This window comes from Manacus candei, unplaced genomic scaffold (genome assembly GCF_025592945.1).
Source record: "Manacus candei isolate 608988 ecotype Guabito, Panama unplaced genomic scaffold, ASM2559294v1 h1tg000042l, whole genome shotgun sequence".
Lineage (NCBI taxonomy): Eukaryota > Metazoa > Chordata > Aves > Passeriformes > Pipridae > Manacus > Manacus candei.
In genome coordinates, this window is record NW_026138090.1 from 4,023,187 (window position 1) to 4,050,290 (window position 27,104).

At 41.2% G+C, this 27,104-nt stretch overlaps 1 protein-coding gene across 6 annotated transcripts in view; it reads right to left on the reverse strand.

Annotated features, from left to right (window-relative positions):
- The window catches only part of BEND7 (BEN domain containing 7), a 46,841-nt gene that overhangs the window by 10,591 nt on the left and 9,146 nt on the right, over positions 1 to 27,104 (reverse strand). For all 6 annotated transcript variants that reach the window (XM_051795169.1, XM_051795172.1, XM_051795173.1 and 3 more), the window contains 5 exons: positions 22,071 to 22,370; positions 16,632 to 16,754; positions 14,103 to 14,368; positions 8,983 to 9,208; positions 3,920 to 4,039 (listed from right to left, as the gene is read on the reverse strand). In XM_051795169.1, the coding sequence (XP_051651129.1) occupies positions 3,920 to 4,039; positions 8,983 to 9,208; positions 14,103 to 14,368; positions 16,632 to 16,754; positions 22,071 to 22,370 (1,035 nt within the window). The remainder of the gene's footprint in view (positions 1 to 3,919; positions 4,040 to 8,982; positions 9,209 to 14,102; positions 14,369 to 16,631; positions 16,755 to 22,070; positions 22,371 to 27,104) is intronic.

The following is a 27,104-nucleotide window of genomic DNA, read 5'->3' on the forward strand; positions in this document are numbered from 1 at the left end:
AAGGCACTTTGCATTGTAATTCATGCTGCTTTAGAGAGGAAACCTATCCACCTGCCTCATCCTTTGACTTCTTCCTTTCCAGGGCCATTTTGCATCCCATCCCATCCACCAAAACTGTTCAGCTCCTCTCCTGGGAGAAGACAGACCTGGCACTACGAAGCTACAGTGTGCTGTGCTGTTGGCATGACGTGGGACCAGCAGTCAAGGCTGAAGAATATTATCATACTCTTTAATTTTAATTATAACATCTGCTTGTAACATTAACCTCGCAGTCTCTTCTCCCCTTTGTGACAGCCAACTTGTGAAATTTTGAAAAGACTGAACAAGGCCAATAAAAATTTAATGGCAGTGACAGCTTTATTCTCAGATCTAAAAAATAAAAAAAACTCTACTCAGGTCTCAGATCTCAGGCAATAATCTAAAAGAACTAAGAAGAAGCCAAAGCAAAATAAATAACTTAAAAAAAAAAGAGTATTTCCAGCTATGAAAAATATTGTCACTGATTCAGAACTTAAATGCATTTTTATTTGGCTTAGGATAACAACCTTTCAAAATCAACACAGGGGAACTATTTTCTAGAAAGCAGAATTTTTAAGTATTTTTTTTTATTAGCTTTCCAAGTAGTGAAAGTCCCTAATTCTACGAGATGAGCTAAACACGATAAATAAGGTTGAAGCTGGGTAGCATCTATGATCCAGTGATCATGATTTCATTTAATTTGGAAACACTCATGGGAGTACACCCTATAGAAAGGGGTACAAAAAGCAGATCTACCCCATTCATTTGCTGGGATTCTCTGAAATTATCCTTGAAAGCTAGAGCAGGATTTACGTTTTCAGACTGAAATAATGTTTCACAGGATAAAGTGGACAGGTCTGCTCATGAATGCAGTGTCTTACTGTCTGGTTTGAAATGAAAAAGTAATAAGAGGATGTACTGAATGGCTCAGGGGAAGGAAAGCAGGATGAAAAGCCTGCCCCTCCTCTCTTAAATACGTCTGCTGTTAAAATTTAGCTCAACATAGTGCTGACTAAAAAGATTAATGCTGGCTCAGATCTGTTCTTTGGGCACCTTAGTCTATATCTACAGGTTCAGCTCATGTTTCAGTGAGCAAGTAGAAATAAAAGTGAAAGGGAATGATCTGTGAGTGTGGACACGAGGACACTCACTCAGGAAGGCTCAGCCCCTGCTCCACCAGCCACAGGCAGCCTGGAAGAGCTCAACAGCTCAGCCAGAAGAGTGATGAATCCCACATCCCGGTGGCTGCAATTCCCACAGTTTTAAGATTCTTAAAAGTTAAGTTTTGCAACATAGAGCCCTGGAACAGCTTCTCCCAGAAGGTCAACCCTCCCTCCATGCCTGCCCTCCCCTCCTGTTTTGGTCTCTGTAAGTTACACACAATTTTGGCATGATTTCAAAATGAATAGTTAAACAGTGCAGTTTTACATCAGGATAAAGCTGCTGAGGGCTGAAAGATTAGGCTAGCAAACATTTCAACTAGTCCTATAGACCTCCACAGGCTTCTGCTAACAGCCATCTATCTGTGGACACAAAATATGGGATGGATGGATCTGTTGCCTCATCAGCATTAGATTACTCAAATCAGAAGCTCACAGTTGTAACATAAAAATACTAACAAATCTTACTTCAACAAGATGAGGATGTTACTGCAACCAGCTGTCTGCTCCTGCCTCTCTGCTCAGATCTAGTGTTTTGCTGTCACAAAGGCCTTGGAAACATCTCCTTTGCCTCAGTGCAAGGTCAGGTTGGGTAAAAAGCCACCAGTGGAGGTGGCAGTGGATGGAAGGGTGCAGATGGCCAAGTGGTGTGTTCAGTCACTTCTGCTACACTGAAATGAGCAGGTCTCCCTGTGGCTGCAACTCGAAGAGAAATCATGGTGCTTCAGGGATTGGCCAGTAAACTAAACAACACACAAAAAAGAGCTTTTCTACCAATCTAGGATTGTGTAGGTTTCTTTCAGCGAGTAAACCTGAGAGGCTGCCAGGTACATTGCTGCTCACTACTCATCCCCATACAGGTGAACGAGTTACCTTCCCTTTGCAGGCAGAGACAGTGGAGCCTATCTGATTCTGTCACACTATACTCAGCTTCACATTTTTTCCTTCAGTCTTGCTAGCTTAGAGACAATATCCTCTGCTTAGAATCTCCCATCCTGAGCACGGACCAGAGATGGAGGTGGCCCCATTTGAAAGGCAAAAGCTGAATGTCATTGTCATTTTAATTAACATCCTGCAGAGGCACGAAGAAAAGCAAATAAAAAAGGATGAAAGAAAATAAAAATCAAAACAAAATTAGGTCAATCCTCTTTCCTGAGGGATCGTCTGCAGACAGCCCAAGGACCCTTTGCTTACCACATCCTGCACTGCACCCTTCACCTTATTGAAGCCTGACATCCCACTTCTACCCTCCTGTCCTGGGGGGTGACAGGCAGCCGTGGAAGGGGCAGAAAGCAATCCTGTTGTACAGCACCAGTAATCTGACACTGCCTTTAACAAGATTATCTTGTATCCCTCTGTCCTCCCTCCCCCAACACACACAAGAAACCCTTTTTAAGGCCAGTGCTGGTTTGCTTCTCTACCCAGGGAAGCTTATGCTACTGAATAATCTGCACTTTTTTCCTCCCCCTGTGTTATTTCTGTCTCTGGGTGTTTCTCATTTTCCTCAGTCTTATGCTTTTCCCTCCTGGCATTAATAACGTTGTGGAGAATGATTTCAGATGCCAGCCTAAGTGTGTGTTTCAGAGATGCAGCTTTGGACAGAAAATAGTGGCTCTGTGAGACAGGGAGCTGGAGAGGACATTTCCTGTGGTCTCGCTCACCACGAGGGACCATGGGGTGAGCATCCCCTGTGGAGCCATCAGGTTTCCCACCCCATCAGCCCACAGAGGCTAACAGGCACTTAATTGTGGTGATGGGCAGCAGGGAAGAGGGGAAAAGGCAGGCAGCTAAATACAGCAACAGTGAAGGACCGTGTTTAATGAGGTTGGCACAAGTGACCTGCCTCAGACAACAGTGTCAGATGTGCTGAGGGAGAGATGGGCAAAAAATATAACCCTGAGACAGTCTTAGGGAAACAGCAGGGTGAGGAAGAATAAGTGAAGCCTTGTAGGAAGAAAGCCTCTTCTAGGATTGGAGGCATGAAGACGGAAAGGAGCCTGGTTATGGTTTATAAGATAATTACATGTCTCTCAATCAGTGATATTGCTTTCCCAGAACTCTACTGGGGATTTTGAGACTGCACATTGTTGTTCGTGGCTGGAGCTGAAAGTTTAGTGCTGAGCTCCACTGAAGGCTGGTCCCAGCCCCAAGCATCCAGGTTATCCCAGCCCAAGTTGAGCAGCTTTGCTGCAAAAGCCTGCCTAGATTACCTGTTACTCACTGTTGGCAAGCTGCCTCTCACGTATTGCAGAGAACCTTGCTGGCACAACCAGGGTGGGTGGGTGGGTGGTTTTTCTGCTATAGTGATGCTGATTCTTTCACAAGGAATTTGAGAAGACTCACCTATCCTTCCAGACACATAGTTTAGAGAAAAGGTCAGTTATGGGTTATGTCTTAACATTGCAGTGAGTGGCTTGTCAGACCAAAAAAGACGGAATTATAAAACTTCTACTTGCAACCCTGGATAGATCAGCTAGTTTAGGACTCAGACTTCTGGGAAGAAGGGTTTGGGTGCTAATGGAAAGGAGTTAGAGAAAGATGCAAAGTTAACTTGTCTGCCAAGACAGCTCCTAAACTTGCTACCATACCAAACCTAAGGAAACACTGTACACAAAAACCTGCCAAAGTGTTAGAGGTCCAATTTTCATAAAGTGAACAAGTACAACACAGTTCTGTGGATAGCAAGGCTCTAAGCTTTTAATCTTACACTCACACGTTGTTCCTCATATTTTTATACATACCTGAGCCTCTTTTTAATCGTCTTCTTGCCAGTTTAATTTGATCCTGAAGAATCTGGACCCAGTCCCTAGGACCAGGAAGTTTATCCACATGGTTAGCAGTGCAGTATTTTTCTGTAAAGACTGAAATAAAAAGATATCACCTTTATGAAATGTGCCAGCAGAAAGGAGAAATGGCAACTGGAGAGGATTGTAATATATATATATCAAATTATTCACTTATAAAAAAGAATTTTAATGGCCAAATCTAGGACCGTGGAAATAAAGCCTAACCCAGCATTTCACAAGTTCATAATTCAGAAGTCATTTGGGTGCATAAATGTCACAATAATGCCATAGTTACTACATATAAAAGCCTGTCACAGAGAAACATTCTACACCTGATGTCTTCATGAATTTCACACAAAATGATCACAGAAAAATAATAGTGAACTTTGAACTGAGTCTCAGGTGTGGCAGGCACTTGTAAATGCTGCCTTCCATATGGTACAGGTAGAGAGCTGAAGATCTGGTCATTTGGTGACCTCTTGGTCAGGTTCCTAAGGCTGCAGGCAAAGTGATGAAGGATTGAAGTCCTACCACTGTGGAAATCATAGTTTTTATATTGCCAAACCAGACAGAACAGAATTTTTATAAATCTACTTAAAAAAAAAAAAAGCACCATTACAGAGAAAAAAGAAATATCCTACAGGTTCAATTTTGTATTTTGTAAAAATGGTACAGAGAGAGTCAACATTATCTTTAAATCCATATTTACAGTAAACCTAACAATGTTATACCAAAAATATAACATTATAAAAGGAGTGAAACTGATGCAATTGATTTTCATCATGCAACTGAGAGGTGTGCAAAAAATAAACAAGAGCAGAAAGAGAAAAAATATTATTGCTGTTAGTATTGCTACTGTAGTCTTGGTCAGAGGTCTCAGAGCCCAGTGTCCAATTATGACTGGCAAACAAAGAGAGAAAACTGGTCCCAGCTCAAAGAATTTGTAATCCTTGAGAATAAGTGTCACACAAATGGGATGGGGAAACATGCAGTAAAAAAAAAGACAATTTTAGCATTTTTATACACATACTTTTGAAGCAGTGCCAGCTGCTAAGTATAAAGGAACCAAGAGCAATACCCCCCTGCAAACTCCTTCCATGTTAACAACTTCACAAAACCATGGCATGACAGGCATTAGCAATACTTTCCTCTGCAGTCTGATCTGCAAGGATGTCAGACCAACTCTGAGGGCTGCCTAGAGAAGTCAGTACATCCCCACACATTCACAGTGTCCGACTTGCAACAATCCCCGTCTTTCTGAAGGCAGAAATAACCTTTCCCTTCGAATCCATATGGTACCTGACACAACGGGAACCTGATTAATGACTTATGACTGCAACTGCAGTTCCTGCTCGTGACCAGGGCCTGGGGACAATCCGTGACACCAGGCTGTCCCCAGGCCACCTGCCACAGGTGCCCACTGTGGGAATTATGACTCCTGCCCCTCGTTTCCTGCATAGTGAGCCAGAGGCTGGCAGTCTTAGAGAGCGAGGATGTTAACTTCCTTCTCTAACTTGTTTGTTCTTTTCTTGAATGAAAGGAAAAAGAGCCTTGATTGCTCAATGTGCGGTTAGGGAAAGACCAATGTGGACAAAAAGGAATGGGAACTGAATAGCAAGGAGGCAGGAGAAGTGTGACCTGCCCTTTCTAGTCCATCTGAGCTGCACAGTGTTAACAATTGCTCTGTCATAGAAACAGAGACTGGTTTGAGTTGAAAGGGCACTTTGAAGATTGCCTAGTCAAACCCCCCTGCCATGGGCAGGGACATCTTGCACTTCATCAGGTTGCTCAAAGCCCTGGTCAAGCTGACATTGAACACTTCCAGGTAAGGGGCAGCCACAATTCCTCTGGGTAAGTTCTGCCAGTGCCTCACCACCATCATCATAAAAACAAACAAAAAAAAGGTCTTCCTTATGTCCAATCTAAAACTACACTCAGTTTAAAACTATTGCTCCTTTGTCCTGTCACTATAGGCTTTGGTAAAATATCCATCCTTGCTTTTCTTACAAGCCCCCTTTTTATATTAAAAGGTCACAATAAGGTCTCCCCAGAGCCTTCTCTTCTCCAGGCTGAACAACATCAGCTCTCTCATCCTGTCTTCACAGGAGAGGTGCTTCAGGTCTCTGCTCATCTTTGTGACCCTTCTCTGGACTCGTTCCAACAGGTCCATGCCTTTCCTGTGCTGAGGACCCCAGAGCTGGGTGCAGCACTGCAGCTGGGGTCTCACCACAGCGGAGCAGAGGGGCAGAATCACCTCCCTTGACCTGCTGCCCACGCTGCTGGTGATGCAGCACAGGATATGGTTGGCTTTCTAGCTGTGAGTACACATTGCCGGCTCCTATCTAATTTTTTGTCCACCAGTACCCCCAAGTCCTTCTCTGCAGGGCTGTTCTCAATCCTGACAGTGGGCACTGCCCTGACTCAGGTGCAGGCCTTGCACTTGGCCTTGTTAAACATCAGGAGGTTCACATCGACCCATTCCTCATGCCTGCCAAGGTCCCTCTGGATGGCACCCCTTCCCTCTAGGAAATCAACTGCACCATTCAGCTTGGTGTCATTGCAAACTTGCTGAGGGTGCCCTAGAAACCACTGTCTGTGTTACTGATGAAAATATCGAATAGTACTGGTTCCAGTATGGATCCCTGAGGGATACATCACACTTATATATCTGAACACAGCTCATTGATTTCTGCAGGGAAGGATTTCACTGGCTGAATTCCTACTCAACAACATAAAGGAAAAATAACTGCTTCTGATTATTTTTATTTTTTCATCTTTTTTTTTTCCTCAGTTCTGAGTGAAAGACTGGTGCAGCACACAAGGGAAGCTGATTGCCCAGGAAAAACACTGCAACTGATTCAACAAGTGCCACTGAATACCCAAAGTCAAAAGAGAGAATTGCTCCCTGGCTAATCATCCTGTTGCAGAAGCATTAAATTACTTGTAAGGATGGCAGTGAAAATGTTTTCAGACAGGAAGAGCAATTTTCAAGCAAACAGTCCTTCCTTCAAATTCCCTGCACTTTTTTGTTGTCAATGTAGTCTTTTGTATCTCTGTGATGGAAAAGGACTAGAAGTGCCAATAAAGGGTATCTGGGCACGTGGTAGAGGAAAGTGCTAATGATAATAATGCAAACAACATGATGTTGTTCCTGCAGAGATTTCATACTGGCTCAGTTATTTCTTGGAATAAATGAAACCACAGTGTGTGACAACCCAGCTCCTCGGAGGGAAGAAGGGTGCTATTGGAGCCAGACTGAGTAAAGATCCACAGGACGTCAGCTCTTGGCATCTTATTCCAGCATAGCTTTTAGGGATGGGCTTCCCTATCAGGAGTCAGGCAGCAGCGTTTGGGCAATACTGCAAATGCCAATAAAGATCACTGTTATTACAGCAGTTCCTAGTAGTATCACTACAAACGAAATTTGTCTCTTGGAACTACAACTTCTCTCTTTTTTCTCCCAAACTCAAGCAAAGAGGTTAAGAGCAGCCTTGGAATTTGCTCCACTAATATGGGTTTAGCTACTGAGAAACATTGCTCCCTGCAGGGGGTGATGGTTGCTATTTTAATAGTGCTGCTGCATTTACTGTAAAACATTTCTTTTATCAAGTGCTGTTCAAATTAGAGATTTAAAAACAAAAAGTAATTTTGAATGCTTTTTCTTCCATTTAACTTACTTATTAAAGCTTTTAATGAAGAATGAGATAGAGTGAAATCAGACTCAGATTTTTGGAGATTATTGAGCTCAAGAAAGGAAGGTACAAAAAAATGTTTGTGACTTAAACTTGATTCCAAGCATAACTGTAAGAAAGGCTGCCAGCTACTCTGTAAAATGTATAAGGCTAAGACATAGGCACAACATACACTTCGTTGCAGAAATAAACAGCTTGGAAGGGTCCTCTGAAGGCCTTCATGTCCAGCCTTCACATTGCAATTTTCCATGTGTCCAATGCCTCTTGTGCCTCTGACAAGAGTCTGACTCCATCTTCTCTACACCATCCCACTAGGTAGTTGTGAACAGCAATAAGGTTTCTCTTGAATCATTTTCTCTCCAGTTCTCTCAGCCTCTCCACCTGTGACACTTCCCCACTTCCCTGTTTTAGTACTGTAAGTCTTGGTGGCCCTCCACTGGACTCAAGCCAGTATGTCAATGTCCTTCTTTTGTGGTGAGAGGGGTCCGAAAGTTGGCAGAGAGGTGGTTGCAAAAGGTTCTCCTGCCTCCTTTTGCTGCCAACACACTTACAGAAACTCTTCTCATTGCCCTGTGGCTCCTAAGTAAGCAATCTGTACCTGAGGATGAGTCACAGCCTCTAAAATAAGCTTCGCTTTGCAACATAGACTATTTTTTGGTAACTTGGGTATTTTCCCTACAATATCAGATTTTGAAATAAATAGAATCCAGTTCAGAACCTCTGGTCTAATACTAGCTCCTTATATGTTGTGATCACAGAGTTTGAAGGTACTTGTGTTCTTCGGAAGCTAGAAAGCAGTGATCACTAAGAAAAACCACCAAGCACAGGATGCTCACACTGACCAAGAAATGTGCTCCCCGAGAAGAACGACCACCAGTGCTTATGACCATCAAACTCATCTCAGCCCCAGTATTACCTTCCTCCATCTCTCCCCAATCCAGCCACCCACTACTAAACAATTTACAGAGCAGACACAGTCAGATGCAGTGCAAGACTTGGAATTTTGATTGAAGGGTATCAGTTACACTGTCATTACGTTTTCAAGATTTCTTGGCATCTCTGATATACAGGGAAAAAAAGTAATTATCTTATATGAACACTGAGTTTCTAACCTTAGAGCCTGACTTCAGAAACCAGGATCATTGGCTTAAAATGAACACAAGCTGTCCCCGTAGAAGCTATTTTTAACAAGTGAATGAAAGGGAATAAAAATAAGACTGCATATTTTAACAGACCTAACACACGTCAGAAATTCTAATCCCCTTACACTCTTCTTAGCTGAGAATATGTTCTAATTACACATGTGAAAGAAAGCAGAAAACATACCTTTTATTGCACCCACAATATTTTGGTCTAGTCCTTTCCGGTTGTCATTGAGCCCTCTTTTCCTTTTGCCATTTGGTAAAGAGTTAGCCAAAGTCTTGTCATCAAAAAATGCACAGACCAGCTTCCTAAAGAGCAGGCTTCCTGAGCGAGTGTAGTTTGATAGTATAGAGTCCAGCTGAGATTTTGGCATGAAGACATCAAAGCCTTCTGCAAGTTGCACTTCTGGCTACCAAAAGAATATAAATGTTTTAATTAAACGAGCATTCAAAGACATTGTTTTATTTCAATCATGCATCTGATGAGACTTTACAATCACATCATCAAACCACGGATCTTTTCCCAGCTATTCAGGACCTCAGCAGCCTAATTCATTGAAATCAAACCCCATCAGTGAATAAGCACCTTAAAAGGCAAATCAAATAATCTGTCTGGCCTCTGTAATAGTTAACAATTACTGACATTATTTCTAGGTGTGCAGCTAACAAAAAGACGAGAGACATCTTTCAATACTGGGTAATAATGGCAACCCAGAGGATCATCCCAGGGCAGTGCTCCTAAGAGACGCATTTTAGACATGTATCTAACCATTTAATGGACTTGTTTCACTGCCAAGTGCTGTGGGGCAGCCAGGCATTTCCAAGAAGCACAAATGCAGGGATACTGGTCCGTTCCACATGGTTTCCCAGGAGGGCTTCTAGTGCAGATATGGCACATACGAGTAGAGGTGGATGATGAGTCTGAAGTTGCCCTTGGAGCTCACCCTTGCTGAGCATCCATTTCTCCCTCCTTTTCATATTCCCAAAATGCATCCTTAGAAGAGGATGATGTCAGACAGACAGCTTATTTCAGCACAGAAATCCTCAACAGGAAATCACAGGGATTTACAGGACTGCTTACAAATGAGACAGAGGGGAAGAAATACCGTATTTCACAAGAATCTTCTCTCAAGTACATTCTGGGTCAAAGCAGATAAGGCCTTTGAGAAGTCCCCTTACCAAGAGCCTTTTTGCTGCCCCTGTCTGTACATATCAGAAATTACATGAACAGTATTTGCAGAATTTTCTTCGTAATGCTTATGTAAGACTTCTGCATGGAATAATTATATTTCTTCCTTATATTTTTTTGTGCATAAACTAAAATTTTTAAAATATTATTTGGAAGCTGGCAAGGAGGGAAAAAAATCTGTGGTCATGATGAAAATAAGGCAATATTTCAGCCTTGCTCCTAAGAACTTGCTTTTTTTCTCCAACATGAAAATATATCCACCAATGATGGTGCATTTTCAAAGACGTTTACAGAGCAAGAGCAAGTGCCATCTCCCATCAAATCACCTGCAAACATCTTGAGTCTAGACAGAAGAAAGGGCTGCCAACCTCAGAACAATTTGGCTGTGTAACTCTTTTCCCATGGATTTTTAAAAATCAGTATCAAGAGAGTTATAGCAAGCAGGATACTTTCAAAGAATGTATCATGAGATATGGATATGTGTTGAGATATGGATATGTGTTGAGATATGGATATGTGTTGAGCCATGAAGGTTACAATGCTTTGGGAAGTCAGGATGAAGAATCTTAAAACATGCAGATAGCAACAACAACAAAAAAAATCTTACAAAGCATGTAGTTTCTCAGCTTGTTCTGGATGAAAAGTTGTTTTTTACCTTGAGAACTTTCAAAATGCTGGATCCAGCAAAACAGTCAGAGTTACTCTATTTGACATCTGACAATACTCTGATGTAGGTGGGTTTTTAATATGTTACTTCTAAACTTTCTAGTGACAAAAGATTTTCAAGAGTAAATAAATGTGGGCCAAGTTTACAGATTGGGAAAAATTCTATTTCATGTTCATCAAAACCCAGAATGTAGTTGTCATGGTGATGAAGGTATCCTGGTCTGTTACTTGGGTCTTCTGGGAGACATCTAAGATGACCTGGATGACAGACACCCAGGACAGACAAACCATCTTCACTAATCATAGAATTGTTTAGGTTGGAAAAGACCCATAAGATTATCAAGTCCAATGTTTAACCAAGCACTGCCAAGCCCACCACTAAACCATGTCCCCAGATGCCACATCTACACCTTTAGTAAATACCTCCAGGGATAGTGACTCCTCCACTTCCCATGGCAGCCTGTGCCAGTGCTTGACAACCCTTTCAGGGAAGAAATTTTTCCTAATATCCAATCTAAACCTTCCCTAGTGCAATTTGAGGCCATCTTCTCTTGTCCTGTTGCTTGCTAATTGGGAAAAGAGATGGACCCCCACATGGCTACAACTTCCTGTCAGGGAAATGTAGAGAGCAAGAAGGTCACCCCTGAACCTCCTCCAGGCTGAGCCCCCCCAGCTCCCTCAGCTGTTCCTCAACACACTTGTGCTCCAGACCCTTCCCCAGCTCCACTGCCCTTCTCTGGACATGCTCCAGCCCCTCAATGTATGTCTTGTAGTGAGGGGCCAAAACTGGCCCCAGGACTGGTGTGGTCTCACCAGTGCTGAGCACAGGGGGACAATCACTGCCTCGTCCTGCTGGCCACACCACTGATGCAACCACCAAAGGCCAGTTACTCTTGTGGTACCTTTTCTGACACCTCCTGCTTAAATCCCAAAAAGCCAGGATGATTGTGAGGCCCCACTTTCATGGTCTGTATTCATACTGAAAAATCAAGATCAAGCAAGCTTTTGCCCTTCTGCTCTGTGGGAGGTTTCTGTCTTCCCTAAGTTCACTTTAGAACACCTGCATTAGGCTTTGACAGGTCACCAACCACCCCGTAATACAGTCATAAAATACATCTCAAACCTTAACACTGCACCAGAATGGAGGAGTCAGCTTTATTTTAGTTTGGCTATTTTATTCTTAATATAGGAATCAATTTATCAGTGAAATAATTTGGAGGCAAAACCATGATTTATTCTTGCTTTTCCTTTAGTAGTAAACCACTCTTCAATCAAAGACAATCAGTAACTAATTGAACTTTATGATCACTTTGAATACGATTTCTCAAGGAAAAAGCACTTGTTAGTAGATAATGATCATGCTTAAGGAATTGGTGGGTAAACTATTCATGTACAATAAAACAAATAAGAGCTGAATGCCAAAGGCTTCTGCTGTGCTAAAATTAACAGGTAGTGAATTAGATTTAATCCTAGACTTTTTAATAGGTTGTAATACATAGATTAAAAATTATTAGGTTATAAATGAAATACTATAACTGTAGAACAAACACAAGAACGTTTAACTAAGAGTAACAGATCATTACATTTAAAAAGCAGGTTCTCTGATCCATGGGCCAGATTAAGGGTTGGTCTCACAAAGACTTTTTCCATCTCTGTAAGCAGCAGTATTTCATCACAGCAGGTCTGAACTAATTGCACTCGTTTTGGCAGCCCCAATTTTATACCCGTTAAACTTGGATGTTTCTTAAAGTTCAATAAGTGCTGGCAAAACAGGAGTGGCAGCAGTGGTGGTGCATGACACAGCACACACTACAGACAACCCATGGAATATCCTCAAGGGAACATGGTGCTGTGTAAAGTGTCTTTCAGTTTTTTCAGGCATTCAGACATGCTGGTCATGAGCACACCAGAGATACTTATGAATAAATAGAAAAAGATAACGCTGCCATTCATTCTGACAGAAGTGACTTTCTTTAGCTTTCTCAAAATGTTTAGGGTCACATTTTATTTTCACATTAAATATATCTGTTTTCAGAACTCAAATATTTTCTTTCCAAAGACAAAGCAAAATCAATTTGTTTCTCTCAGGGTTCTGGCTCTGTAAATTTAGTCAAGCAACTACTGTGGCAAGCAGGGGCCCAAGCATTGGTGGGCAGATGAGGGCCTGATTTATGAGCCACATGTTTTCTCTCCTTTTTTTCCTTAGGTCAAATTGGCAACTACAAAGAATCGTGTCCAGCGATGGAACACATTCATAAAGCCAAATTAAATTCCATCGCAAGTACAAAACTGTTTTCAAAACCGTGTTTCAAGCTGACAAGAGTGCCACAAGCAAAGAAAAATTATAAGCACAAATTGCATACTGGAGATAAATTACCAGTCCCTCCCCAAACCTTTCCCTCAAACATTATTAAGCCCAGTACTACAAAAGGAAAACCTGTGAAAAAACATCAAACTAGTTACTCTGTATCACTACACTGCCTCTGTGGCATGAGACTGCAACCTAATTAGTGGTGTGGCTTGCATCTCTGTAACTGAATTATTATGACAGCTCTTTTTTATTATTAGTTCCCTCTTCCAGAAAGGTAGAACATTATCTGCTACATTGTTTTCATTTATGCTTATTAATACTGAATTTAATTATGTTTTTCTAGCTCATAGTACTTAGGAAATTGGAAAGTGCCTGCTCAAAATTAAAAATATATTAGAGAAAGTAATGACCAGTTTACTTGTCGCTGAACTGGTTCGGATGACATCAATTTAGTCATTAAACAAAGCCAATCAGCCACCAGATACATGAAATTTCTATCACTGTGTACATGAATCAAGGAAATATGCCTACTGCAATTTTACATGGGAAAAGAAGACATTTTTAGAGAGGCAAATTTTGGCTCCTTTAGTCACATCAACATCATCAATAGTGTCGAGGCCCTCATCCAGCAACCACAGTGATGGAGACTAAATGACTGGATTCAGCAAAGACCGAATATGAAGTTTACAGAGGTGAGGAGTCCCCCAAAGCCAGTGGGATCAGACAGGCATGAGAGCACATAAATAACCCTTGGCAGGATAAAGGCACACGTGTTACTATTCAACAGCAATGACTGGCTGTGAATGTTATACATCCAGCATTTTCATGGCTCCTCACCTCACGGTGGCTCTTGGTAGTGGGAGAGATGAAGAGCAAGTTCCCACTACAAGCACAAAGAACTGGAGCTTTGAACTCAAGGAAGAACTATACACTCATAAAAGTTGGAAAAAACCCCCAACCTTTGTAATCAGCACTCCCCTCATCTAACCCTAACATCTCCATTCACCCCTACCCAAGATTTGCTTGTTTATTCTAACAAAAAGTGGGAAGAGACATCAATGGGATTTGAGTACCGATTCTCCTGAATGAGTTAGTGCTTTAAAATCCTGCGATCCTGTGCATTAAAACCTGAACTTACATCTGACGAAGCCGATTCAAGGATAATTCCAAATCCTGAAACGGGGCCTTCTGGTTTTGGGGCGGGTTCAATCGCTTGCAGACTCAGTCGCTCTGAGTTTGCTGAAAGCTTCTTTTCATTCTCTGCAGTGCTGGGTTTCTTACTCATTGCAACTGGTTCAATAGTTTTGAGGGGCAGTTTTCTCTTTTTATTTCTCTTTCTTGATATTGTTGACTTTTGTGCACAAATCAGAGGAACAGGAGGCTGCTGTCTGTTTTGAGTCCCAACTGAATGAAAGAAAGTAATGCATTAATTTTATAGACAAAAGCAAACCTATAATCACAGAGATGCACCATGAAACCGCCGACACACTGAACTTATTTTCTGGGTAAGTGGTGTGGCTTCCAGGACTGCTGGTGCAGGGGAAACACTTACATTTTATCACCTTGGCATAATTTTCCAATCTGCACAATGGGAATAATGACAGTGAGCTATACTATGAGGCTTTTCAAGACATAGTGATAAATAGCATTTTAGGAAAATTAGGAATACGTGGTTCTTTCTCCTAGTGACCACTGGGTGGTTGGTGACATGAAGCACTTAAGTGATGATTGATTTGCATACCCTCTTGAATTACTGAGAATCTCACTGTCTTTGAAGATCTTTTCTTGATAAAGTAAGATAATACAAGTGCTAATGCAATTACAGTTATTTTTATGACTGTGGTCTCCAAGTTAATTAGCTCAGCAAGAACATTTCAAGTACCATTATGTCAAGAATGAGTGAAAACACTATTCAGTAGTTTAATTTCTGGGAAAAAAGGTAACCCAAAGCTGCATCGGTTTGTTTTGCTCATACACAAAAACTGACATGTGTTACCTCTGAAATATAAGAAACCATATTTTATATATATCAATATTTTGCATTTCCCAGTATTCACAATAAATTAAGGCATCAATCCTGAACCTGAACCTGTATCAATGTGAGTGAGTCCTCACTCACTCACTAGCAGAATGCTATCAAGATACAATTATATGTGTGGATAAATCACTAAAATCAAGGTCAAAACAAAAAAAGCCAGAAGTGCTTCACATGTAGATCACACTCATTCAAATTATGAGTGGGCTACAAAAAGTCCTCATCTACAAAGCCTGACGAAAGAAACAAACCTTACAATACTGTTTATTAAAAGATTTCTGGAATATTTAATTTCTGGCAAGGACTTACAAGACTGTGATGTGTAGTTCGTAATTAAGACAGTAAGGTGTTTGAACACTAAAACAAGTTACTACACTTTATCTTACATGTTTGCATTTTAGCTTTTTTCCCTTTTAGCAACAAAAAAGCCAAATGATTTTTTTTTCCTCTGCAAAACTATAATTTCAGAAAATATGAAGCACTCCCAGTGAATCAAGAGCTTCATGAATTAACAAGGTACTTACTCTGTAGATACATAATAAATAAGATATGTTCCTGCTATTGAGGAGCCAGCTCTTTTGGCATAAACCCCAGTCCTATAGCTGTCACTCACAAGCCATTTCCAATCACAACGTAACTTCAATGAAATTGGAGTGATAAAGAAGCCCATGTCCCAGCAAAGACTGTAAAACTGGGCCTTTGTGTGCTTCTTTGTAAATTGATGACTTCTAGAAAAGCATTTTTATGCATGTCAACTGATACTACAAAACCTGTCTGATCCTTCCCATCACTCACTCAAACATTACACACCGTGGAGACAAGGAGTTTAGTCAGCCCTTCACTCCACCCATGTTTCAGTTAATTACTCAACACTCCCTTTTCTTACAGAGGTCTTACCCAGCCACTCTAAGAGAAAAACCTCCATGGCTCCACTCCCCATCACTTATGCTGGATGGGCAAGTCAACTGAAAAAATCTCCAACATGCCCAACTCTTTATTAGTATTAACAGTGATTTTTAGCTTCCCAGCAGCCTATGATGACCTACCTAGCTCCTACCTGCCATGGTCTCATTATCTTGCTGGCTCTAGAGCTCTTCTGGCTCTGCACTGTTCTGTTTCAGCTCCCAACGTAGCAGAAAACTAGACAATTCCAATTTCAATTTTCTTACTGCTCAGATTAGTGAACTGGTGAGCAAATCACAAATTAAGTAGCACTGTGAAAACAAACTGGGGGTGGTTATGGCATATTGACCTACCCACTGAGCTCTCATTACAAGAGTATCTAATCACATTAGATTTTTTTTTTAATTTAGCCTTAAAAGATTCCTGTAAGATAAAATCCCATGTTACACATAAGGATCTGAGAACTAATAATTACATTTCCAAGAAACCTGTGAAAAATCTGACTTTGAACAACGTGTCAAGAGAGCAGGAAATAGTTCCAAGTTTTCCTGAGTGTCCATACAGACTTCTGTCTTATTAGACCATTCCCTAAGAGGAAGATCATAGAATCACAGAACAGTTTGGGTTGGAAGGGACCTCCAAAGATCATCTAGTTCAACACCCCTGCAACGAGCTTGGCCATATTCAACTAGATGCTTGTCACAGATAAACACATATGGGACATTGTACCTGTTTGAATCTGCATCAATTTTCGCATGGTCTTGAGCTCCTGAAGAATCGCTTGCAGGGTTGACTGGCAATTACATGTACAGCAGTTTGGTCCAACTGATGAATTCACCATGGGGATTTCTCCTGAAAGAGAGAGGAATGAAATGGGGAAAAGATCATGTAACCCACACAAAACCACCCAAACAACAATTAGCTGCAGGTGTTTGAAACTATTATCAATATACCAGATTGTGAAACTAGATCCAAAGCAAGAAAGCAAGTAATTTTCAACACGGTCCCTTTTCAGGGGAAAGGGCCACTCGTTTTTATCCAGTTACTAATATGTGCAATCATACAGAGTTGGGATGCAATGTTACATGGGCTGGAAAAAAGCCTGAATACAATGCACTCCTCACAGCAGGGCTCTCTATTGTCAGGCTGGTTCATCTTGAATAACAAAAGCACCAAACCTCATTATAAACATGCTCACTTTTATCACACACATACAAAAAAGTCCATCTCCTGGAATAGTCTTACAAAGAACGAAGACAGCCTGTGTAATAAAATACTGTACATCAAATGAGGGTCTAGGAATTTTTAAACTGCCTGAATGTTACATGTGATTCTTTACCACGTGAACAATTGAGAATGAAAATAAAAATACCCAAAAAAACAGGACAGAAAAGAACCACCAGCAAAGAAAGCTTTCAAATCTGCCCTTCTGTTTGCTAGGGTGGGATTGTTTTCTATTATATGTTTTCCAGCACTGTGACCTACAAGATGGGCTTTCCACAGTTTCCCTTTGAAAATTAATACAGTAGTTCAAGACATTCTTTTTTTCTAGTAATTCTTACTAGTGTTTAGCTTGACTTACATACTTCTAGTCCTCAGCATTGCCTTTATTACTGCCTTGCTTTCCAGAAGTTTTGCATTGTAGGTCCTGAATTAGGACAAGCTGTAACAGCTGACAGATTTCGGGCTTTATCTGGATAGTTATATCCTGCACTTTAATTTAAAATAGCTGTATCCCCAGCTTTAATGCTGCAAATAAAAATTTCAAAATTCAACAAAACACCTAGCAGTATCCGGCTGAAACTGAGGCCAGATGGGATGCACCTCCCCTTCCTTTCAAAATATGCTTACAGTCATTTAAATTGATGGGTATTTTACTGCTCATCAAAGCATGCAAGAGGAGGGATGATCATTTTACAAGGACAGGTACAAATGGACCTAACAAGAATCACCTCACTTGGTGTCACACGTGGACTTCAGAGAGTGTATTTTCCTTTTTCTTCCATAGCCTGACACTTATCAGGTGCCCTTTAATCATTACCCAGATAAAGTGAACATAAGCAACTCATTTAATCTCCACTCATAAATCCTCCCATTTTTAGTTATTACTTTTGCTTTCCTCTGAAGCCAAACCAGCCAAATATCATTTCAGGTTTGGGTTGTGCTCTTTCATCAGAGCTCCCTGATGTCAGACCCGCAGAGATCCCCTGACTTCAATCCTCACTTGAAATGGCTGAAAATCTGGCCACCCCTAAATCGCTACCATTCTTACCTAATTCTTCCAGTGTGTCCCTCCATCCTCACATCTCCCTTCCCAAGCACTTGTTCTCTGCCTCCTTCCATTCAGTCCTTCAGATCTAAAGCAACATCTATCAGGCCTGAGCAAACTGATGGTCGTGCACCAAAAGTGAGCTACTTGTAAAGCTGAACTGATGTATCCCTTAAAGATTGTTGACATCTTCTGGGTGTCACTCTCCTCTTTTCCTCAGATATTTAGACTGTCCACACTATAAATTTTGGTATTTTAAGATATCATCCATGGACAAATACATGTTAAAACTGCACTGAGATAAATGGACTAGTTCAAAAATCTCTGCAAATCGAGCAAACACAAATGCAATAGCACCACTGGCTTCACCTCTCTGAAGTTTCAGCTGCAAATAAAACAACCTTTTAGAACTAAGAAGTTATCTGGAAAACAGGTTGTGAGTCTCCAATTGAAACAAAAAGGTTTCTGACTCATCAGGACTCTGCCTAGTTTGATCTCACCCTTCCTTTGTACACTGTCTATTCACTGGAAGTTCCTTGGGGCATGGATAGGATTTTACCTTTTCAATGGTCCATAAAGTGTTTAGCCTATTGTTATAGGGAGAGAGGGAAAAAAATAATGTTATCTTTAGCTTTACAGCAGATTATTCAGAATCCCTCACCTTGACTCCACCAATACCCTTTACCTACCTGTTACAGGTAGACTTTTAGGTAGATGAATTTCAAGACTACTTATAATTTAATAGCATAACTCTGTACCTTTCAGTAAGACAAGCAGGTACCCCCAAAATGGGAGTCCCAGGAAATTAGGAGAGTTTTATCAATAGAACATCCTTCCTTCAGTGCTTTCTCAGTTGTTTAAAGACTAATCAGCTTCTCAAGATAAACCCAGCCCTCTCTCTTGATCAGAATTCAATATTCTAGTGGGCTTCTGGAAACAGTATTTAAGAGACCATAATGGGGAACCAGGGCTGGTGGCTTTTGTTTCCTTCTTAATAAAAACTTTACATCATGGTAAACTGCATGTGAAAACTTGGACAAATTGTATCAGTAAACACCTGTACATCTTTCCTGTTGCAATGTAACATGTTACTAATGAAAGCACACAGGCTCCTGATGGAAAACCAAAGGGTCTATTTTCCCACTGAGGCACAAGGGATTTACATTACAATCCCCATTAGCATTGATAGAAATTACCCATGTAAATCTACCATAGGTACTGGGAATGGGAAAAGAGACCACCAATATTTCAAATCAAAGCAGGGTTCTACTGACTCCATACATATTCATGAAGGTTTTTTATTTTCTTTCTATCCTCCCTCCTCTGATCAGTTATTGTATTGTAAGAAACATCTTGTAGAGTGTTCTCAGTCATTGTTCCAAGCACTATCTTTATCATTTTTAGAGGACAAAAGCAACCCTTTTCTTCTTGTTATAAATCAATTTTTAATTTTAAAAGGAGATCAGACTTTTTATTTTTATGAAAGAGTCTTTAAAGAGCCATCTCCCTCTCTTTTGGAAGCTAGCCAGCAGGCAAATTTGATACCTGCTTGTATGACTGAGAGAAGGAGATGACACAAATACATCAGCTGCTTTCCCTGTGTGAGCAGTAAGTAGCCCAGAACAGCGGTTCTTGAAGCTGGATCTACTGAGAGGGAATTCACCTGTTGTAACATTGCTACCAGTTTATATTTGAAGAGCATGCAAGTACTACCCATTGAAAATGATCTTGATATAGCCCAAAAGCAATTCAGCTGCTGCATCACTGTTGGATTTCCCACAGAACACAAGAAACTCAAATGTCTTAGAAAGACTCTGTGAGCCTGTTGTCTCAAACAGGGCAGACATGTTGCTCACTGTAGTCCCAAGGGGCTTCCACTAAATGCAGTGGGTCACACATGTCTACCCAACATCCTGACTTGTGGAACTGCCACTTTAAGTCTGGCTTGGAGTAAATCATTTTGCTTTTCAGGTATGTTCCTACTCATTCCTCTGCTGCAGCAATGTCTAGGCTCCCCCCATTCCTCCTTTGCTCTATTTTTGTCAGTACCTTTCTCACTAATGCTTTCTGTTAAACATCCATTCCAGCCTCCCCTTGAACCATCCTATGAGTAGGTAACTTACCAGTGAGATGGACTTGATGTGTCTACTGCATCCAAATTTGAGTAATTCAGGGGGCCTACAGGATGTACCTTTACTTCCTATATAGTATCTATCCACAATGGACAGAAAGTTTCTGGACTCAGATCACCTGCTACAGATACCTGAACATCTTCCCAGTGATGACTTCAGCCTGACAGCCCCAGGTAACAACCTTATGTCAGGCCTGAACAGTTTTGCTCTGGTAAGTACCAAGGAGGAGTATCTCCCTTGAGGTATTGTTCAGCATCTCTACACCCAGCTTTCAGGGCCTTTGTCCATGCACTGAATAACATCTAAAATGCTGAGTTAGATGCTCAGGCTTTCAGTGCTTTCAATGCACGGGACGAGGGGAATCAGGCATGTCACAATGCCCAGAAGAGCTGTATGTTGGGTGAAAAGCAGTTTTAGAGCTCTTGCTCATAGCCCAGAAATTCATCAAAAGTTTTCCTTTCCTAGAGTCCAGGCTTTGGAGCCAAAGCAGCAAAACTGCCCAGCCTGATCACAACATCTCACTGTAGGCAGACACCTCTTACCAAATTGCTACGCAGATTGTCTTTTCAAAGGTGGCCAACGGAGAGGGCCCACACCCATCTTTATGTAATAACCCAAAAGATTGCATTCCTTTCTGCAGCAGGACAGCTGCAGAGGGAGGTGCCTCCTGGGGCACTTCCCCAAGAGCTGGGAGCCTGGGTATTCCTCCTGTCCAGCCTAGGAGGTTGCTCAACCCAACTCTTTCACTGTCCCACAGGCCACTCTAACCTGTAAGGTATCATAAATCAGCTGAACCCTTCCTCCTCATATTAAAAAAAAAAAAAAATCAAAGCACTGACATTTTCTTGCATAAGGGGCCAAATCCTGTCAACGTGTTTTAGCTCACAAGTTGAATCAGGCCCCGGAGGGGATAGAGGTGCTGCTCCACCTACTTTCTGGATTTGGGAACCAGGCACCTAATCTGTGCAGGCTTGGGCACTTCTGTGCATGCAGAGAACTGTCCCTGCTGGTGCTCAGGGCCTCTCAGGGCAAGGAGGCAGATGTGTGATGAATTTTGTGTCCTTTCATATTTAGAAGGTTGTTATGGTGGGACTTTGACAGCACAGTTTTTTAATGTGGCAGCAAGACTTTCATTCTCTGGGACTTAACACAACAAGAGAAAGGCATCTTAAAGGCACACTGCCATCTACCTCAGGGCAGAATTCTCTGCCAGTACTAGAAGGGCCACGCTCTAGTACACACTGTTCACAGGTAGACTTCATCACTTCTTTTCTCCGATGGTCTCACAGGAATAAAAGCCTACGGCTGTGATAGAATTTTGTCCCTGCAGTTCAGTGGCCTGTTATAAGGCTGATGCCATCCCCTCGTGAAAGGCAGTAAAATCCTGCTCCACGAGTGGTGTCACAACAGCGCTACACTACTCATGGCAAAGAGGAGTGGTAGAGGTTGACATTTAATTAGCCATGAACTTAATAACAATGGCAAAAGCTGTTTTAGTAAGCATTGTAGAGAAATTAAGCATTGAGTAATTCTGTCCTATCACCAGGAAACCATTTTAAAAGCTAAGACAGATGGTAGCAGAACGCACTGTGCCCACTTTCACACCTTTCTGAAGTGATAACTATGTGCTCATTTTGTAGACTCTGAACTATAACTGCTTTCAGTGCAGTGGTACAATATATCATCACAACAAAGGCAGATATTTAGTACAGAACAAGGAGAGGGGGGAAAAAAAGTACCATTCTCAGTATCTAACACAGATCATACCATTGGATGCCGCAGTTCGAGTCTGATTTTGGAACGTTTTGGATCGAGTTCCGTATTGCCCTGAAAAATGGCTGGCTTGGGGTGATAATTCATTCCATGCACTGCTCTGGGAAGGATGAAGGCTCCCCTGGGACTCTGCAGGGGGATTCAGGCGCTGGGCCCAGGCTAAGTCTAAATCTTGGGGCTCCTCCTTCAGTTTTTCTCCTTCTTTGCCAACTCGTTGATAGATTCTTCCAGTGCTGTCATTCAGTAATCTTCTCATCCCTGTAATTTGTTTTTTAATTTCCCGGCTTTCATCTCCTAATGAAAACAGAGCCACAGTTATCACTGTAAATTAGCAAAAACAGTAATGGGTAGAGATTAGTGATTTTAGATACCAAAAAGAGTTGGAGCACAGAATTAAATAAATAAAGACAAGAAAGAAAAGGGATGGTTGAGTGGTCACTGGGATGTACCAGGCTACGCTTTCACACAGCCATGGCTGACAGCTCTCGTGGCTGAAAGACCTGCTGAACTTGGCTTTCTTGATGCTGTTTCTAAAGCTTTGATGAGTGAGATTATTTTTTGCCAGAAGGAAATAATAATAGCTACAGCACTTTCAAATAAACAGTCCTTTTAAGAGACTGATCCTATTCAGGCATTGACATCAGTGGATATTTTTCCCCGAGTAAAGCCTAAAGGATCAGACCCTTTATGTATCAGTTTGCTGTATGCTGAAGGATAGAACCTAAAAAAAAACCTAAACACAAAAAGCACCACATCACACATAGGCACACACCAACACTGCATCTATTGATTTTAATGAACAGAATCAGTTCCTTAGTCCACAGAATTTAATAATACTGGATTATACAGGAATAAATTAAACAGTAGCTAACGTGTATAACTGTATATAGCTGAACTGCTGGATGTCTGGAAAATGTAGATTATAAAGACAAAATGAAAATATACACAAGAAAAATGTGACTGTTCCAAATAAATTCAGGGCATTTAAATAACAACAGTTATACACTTTAATACTCCTGGCACCATTTAAGTATTAATTTTACATATGAAACTGCTGATTGCACAATGAATAGATGTGTTTTGGGCAGATAGCAGCTATTTTGCTCATTAAAGCATACATTACATTTCAGGAGTAATAAGGAAGTGTTCATTGCTCCTTCTGAAATAAGAAGCTGCTGGTTTTTTTACTGGTAATAGAAAAACGAAACACCCTAAGCAAACGGGAAAACGAAGATGTAGAAACTGAGGAATCAACCTTCCTCTGTACTATTCTTAATACAGTAATGTCTGGTATCCTCTAGTCAATTGACATCCGTGCTTCCCAAAATAAACCTATTTTTGGCAAAGCTACAGTGCAAAGGAAATCTCAGAAGAACAAAACTTCAACTCTCCAAAATCCAAGATGCAAGGTGTGTTGTCTCTGGTTTAACAAGCTATTTGAAAGTGTGCTAATTCGAGGCAGGTGAACAATTTTATCAACTTAACAGCTCTAATAAGTTCCTTAAACTTAGATGCATGCCTAGGAGCAGCTACACCAGACAGATAAAAGAGCAGCAAACCCCTCCCCAGCACGGGTCAAGCTCAGTGTGGCTGGGACACACTGCAAGCCCGGCATAGCTAGGGATGTGCAGCACCTGAAAGAGGGATTCTTTGCTCTAGGAGGCGAATAAGCAGAAGGGGACAGGAGCTCTACGATCCACTCCAGCCTCTGCTGGATCCCAGCATCTCCTGCTTGACCTGGCGCACCGGTTCCCTGGGCTGGTGCCAGCTGGCTCCAGCCCACCCCGATCCAGCGAGGAGAGTGGGTGGATTGCAAGACAGCTTCCAGTCCAAACTTAGAAAAATATTTGCCAACTCCGTACAGCGACACTCCAGCACCGCTTCCACCCCAGCTAAAGCGGCGAGAAAAACCCTCTGCAAGGGAGTTCTGCGCTGTATTTATTTATTCTGTTGGTTTGCCCGCAGGTTTATGTGTGCGGGTGTGATTTAATTAACAAATCACAGCACCAATTCCTTTAAAGTGACACTTTTTGGCTTCAGCCCAGCCAGGGGTTGGTTGTTTGCAGTTCCCAGCCTTGAGAGGCTGCAGAGTACCGCCGGACTCCAATTACTGAGGCACTCAGACCCGTACACTGCAGACTGCCCTTTCTCCTGTACGTGGCTGTACCTGCTCATAGCCCAGATCCAAACACTCCCACCACACCGGAGCCTGGAGCAAACCCTTACTGTTGTACCATTTAACATTACACCAGGCTCTCAGAGTTTTATGTTGGCAATTTGGATTTGTATTCAATGGCAAAATGTAGGTGAGTGTCAGAACAGCTTCCCACCCACCCCCTCCTGCCGGGTGCAGTGACTGTGCTACATGTCTGGTCGGGTGACATGTTGTTAGAAAGATTAAATTTCCGTTACCCAATTACATAAAATATTAATGTTAATTGAGCTTATTCAGCCTTGATTCTGTTCCCTTGTTCCTTCACATAGAAGTCTTCCTATACAGTGACACGAGCATACTTAACTCCAAATAAAAACCCCTAAATTTATGTTAAAACAAATCCTGAACTTTAGGTAAATCCTTACTTAAAGGAGAGTCCCCTTTTGTTGGGGTTTGCATTTTTTGTTTTTTTGTTTTTTTTTTTTTTTTTTAATTTTTCTGTTTGTTTTGTTGTTGTTGTTGGTTTTGGTTTCTTTTGTTGTTTTGATTTGGTTTTTAAATATGCCTTCTATTGTACAAGGAAGGGCAATAAACCATCATAGAATATGCTGAGTTGGAAGGGACCCATCAGGATCAAGTCCTACAGGACTACAAGCCTGACTTAAGTCTTCAGTGCAAATTTACATCCCTCCTTTCCCAGTCATGACTTTTTACAGCTTTAGCTTGTAACAGGCCAGGAAGAGCAGCATCCTGCCCAACAGGAGTGGAGAGCAGCTGATGTTACACCATCTGAACCTGCAGACAGGAGCAACATAGATTTAACTAAACAGATTTAACTTCTTGCTCCCTGGTTATCTCATTTGGCTATTAGCTCTAGAGCCCCGTGATAGCATTTTGTTATCAGCTATTCCACTGCTGATAATTTTCACAGATAATAAACATGTAATTTAAAAAGTTAAAAAGAAAAAAAAAAGGAAGATGGGGCACAGAGAAAACAGAACTACTCAAGCTACTATGTCCTACAGAAGAGCCAGCCTTCCTTTTTAAATGCTGAATAGGATAATCAACATGAAAAAAAATAGTTTATTACACAGAAATCTGCATTACCTATCTGTGAAAAGCCTTCCAAGATAGATGTTAAGGCCTGAGAAGAGTGGTGCCTATTTCAGCCTCTCCCTGTACATATACCAGGAGTCCTCACTATTCCCAAGGAGATGGGAATGCCTCCAAAGGGGTGGCTACAGGATTTGCCACTTGGATTCCCTATGTAAACCCTTGGGTTTTATCTGAAACCAATGAAGTTACTTGCAAAACACTAAAATATTTACAAAATGCTACTCAAAATAGAACCATGACAAGGTACAGCCCTATTCAGGGCTGTATATACAGGTACTAAAATTGTCACAACAAAAACATAACAATTTTTAATAGCTACTGTTATAGGTGTTTCTATGATGGACTCTTATACACAACCTACTTTTTTCCACATGACCTGACCTGTAATCTTATAAAACAACAACAAAAAAGCAAAACAAAGCTCTTCAATAAAAGCTACACTCTTGAAAAGTAATTTTCACAAAATTAATTTCAATCTATTTCCTCGCTGAAAGTATACAGAACATAAAAACTTCCTGCTTTGAAAGTTGCAAAAATGTTTAAAATTACAAAGGCACAAATGTAAACCAGAACTGTCCCAGGATGTAGTAGAATCCACTTGCTAAGTGTGCAGCTGTCTGAAGAAACAGATCTGTAAACAACTGCAGTTAACAAAATATTAATATTAATTCATTACACTCTTTGCCTCTATATGACTGTCCATCTTTTCACTATATGCTTATTAAACCAAATCTAGATATAAGCACATTGCCTACCAACAAGTTCTTACACTTTTCCCAAATAGTTTGTCAAATACTATCACAGCACTGCAAAGAATTATAAAATGATATATAACCATACCCACATGTTCAAATATTACTTTTATCCCACTATCAGAGAAGTGGTAACCACACCTGTAATAATGTGTGGTTTAAAGTGTATAAGTGGGTAAATAGAGTTAAGGTTGGACAATTGTCTGTGTTTGATATTTTCTTCCTTTGACTCACATAAACAAATGGCCATAATGTTCTCTTGGTCCAACATTTTGCAATTAATTTCTTTGTTTCTAACATTTATATTTCTCTCGTGTTTTGGGAAATATTCATGGGTAGCTGACTTTTAAAATATAGTTTTTCTATTAATTAGTGTCTAATTTTATGTTGTTTGGGCAGCTGAAACTCCTATGGAACTTTTTCCTTTCTTGACTGTACAAATAGGGCTTTTTCCTCCATCAGGTTTGTATCTCAGATTTCCATCTTTGTGCCCAACTATGCTGAAATTAGTGGATGAATTCAGGAGTTATCTGGAGGGGAGGAATAGCAGCAACAGGCAGCCAGACAAGCACATGTGAGCTGACAACAGCCTGGTTTGTAGGGAAGCAAGGCTTCAGAGGTGAGAAAAAGTGGAAGTCGATGCATATGGCTTGAAAGCTCAACAACAACCACAACAACAACAACAAAATAGCTGCAACGGGTTATATAATCAAACATTAAACTGCAATTTATTAGATGCCACTTGAATGCTGCCCTCCCTGGAAGGGGGCCAGCAAAACTCGGCTGCCGTGTTTGAAGACTCTGTAAGGGCTGATTGAGAGCGGCCCGAGGAGGCACCGCACACAGGGCACACGACCCTGCTGCTCAGCCAGGCTGAACTCACCAAACAAACACCTCTTGGAATGCTACAGGGTATTCATGTGTTTCCTTCAGAGACAGTTATCCCAGAAGGGAGCCCAGCATCCCTTCTCAGCAAAAACTATACCCACATCAAACAATAATTTT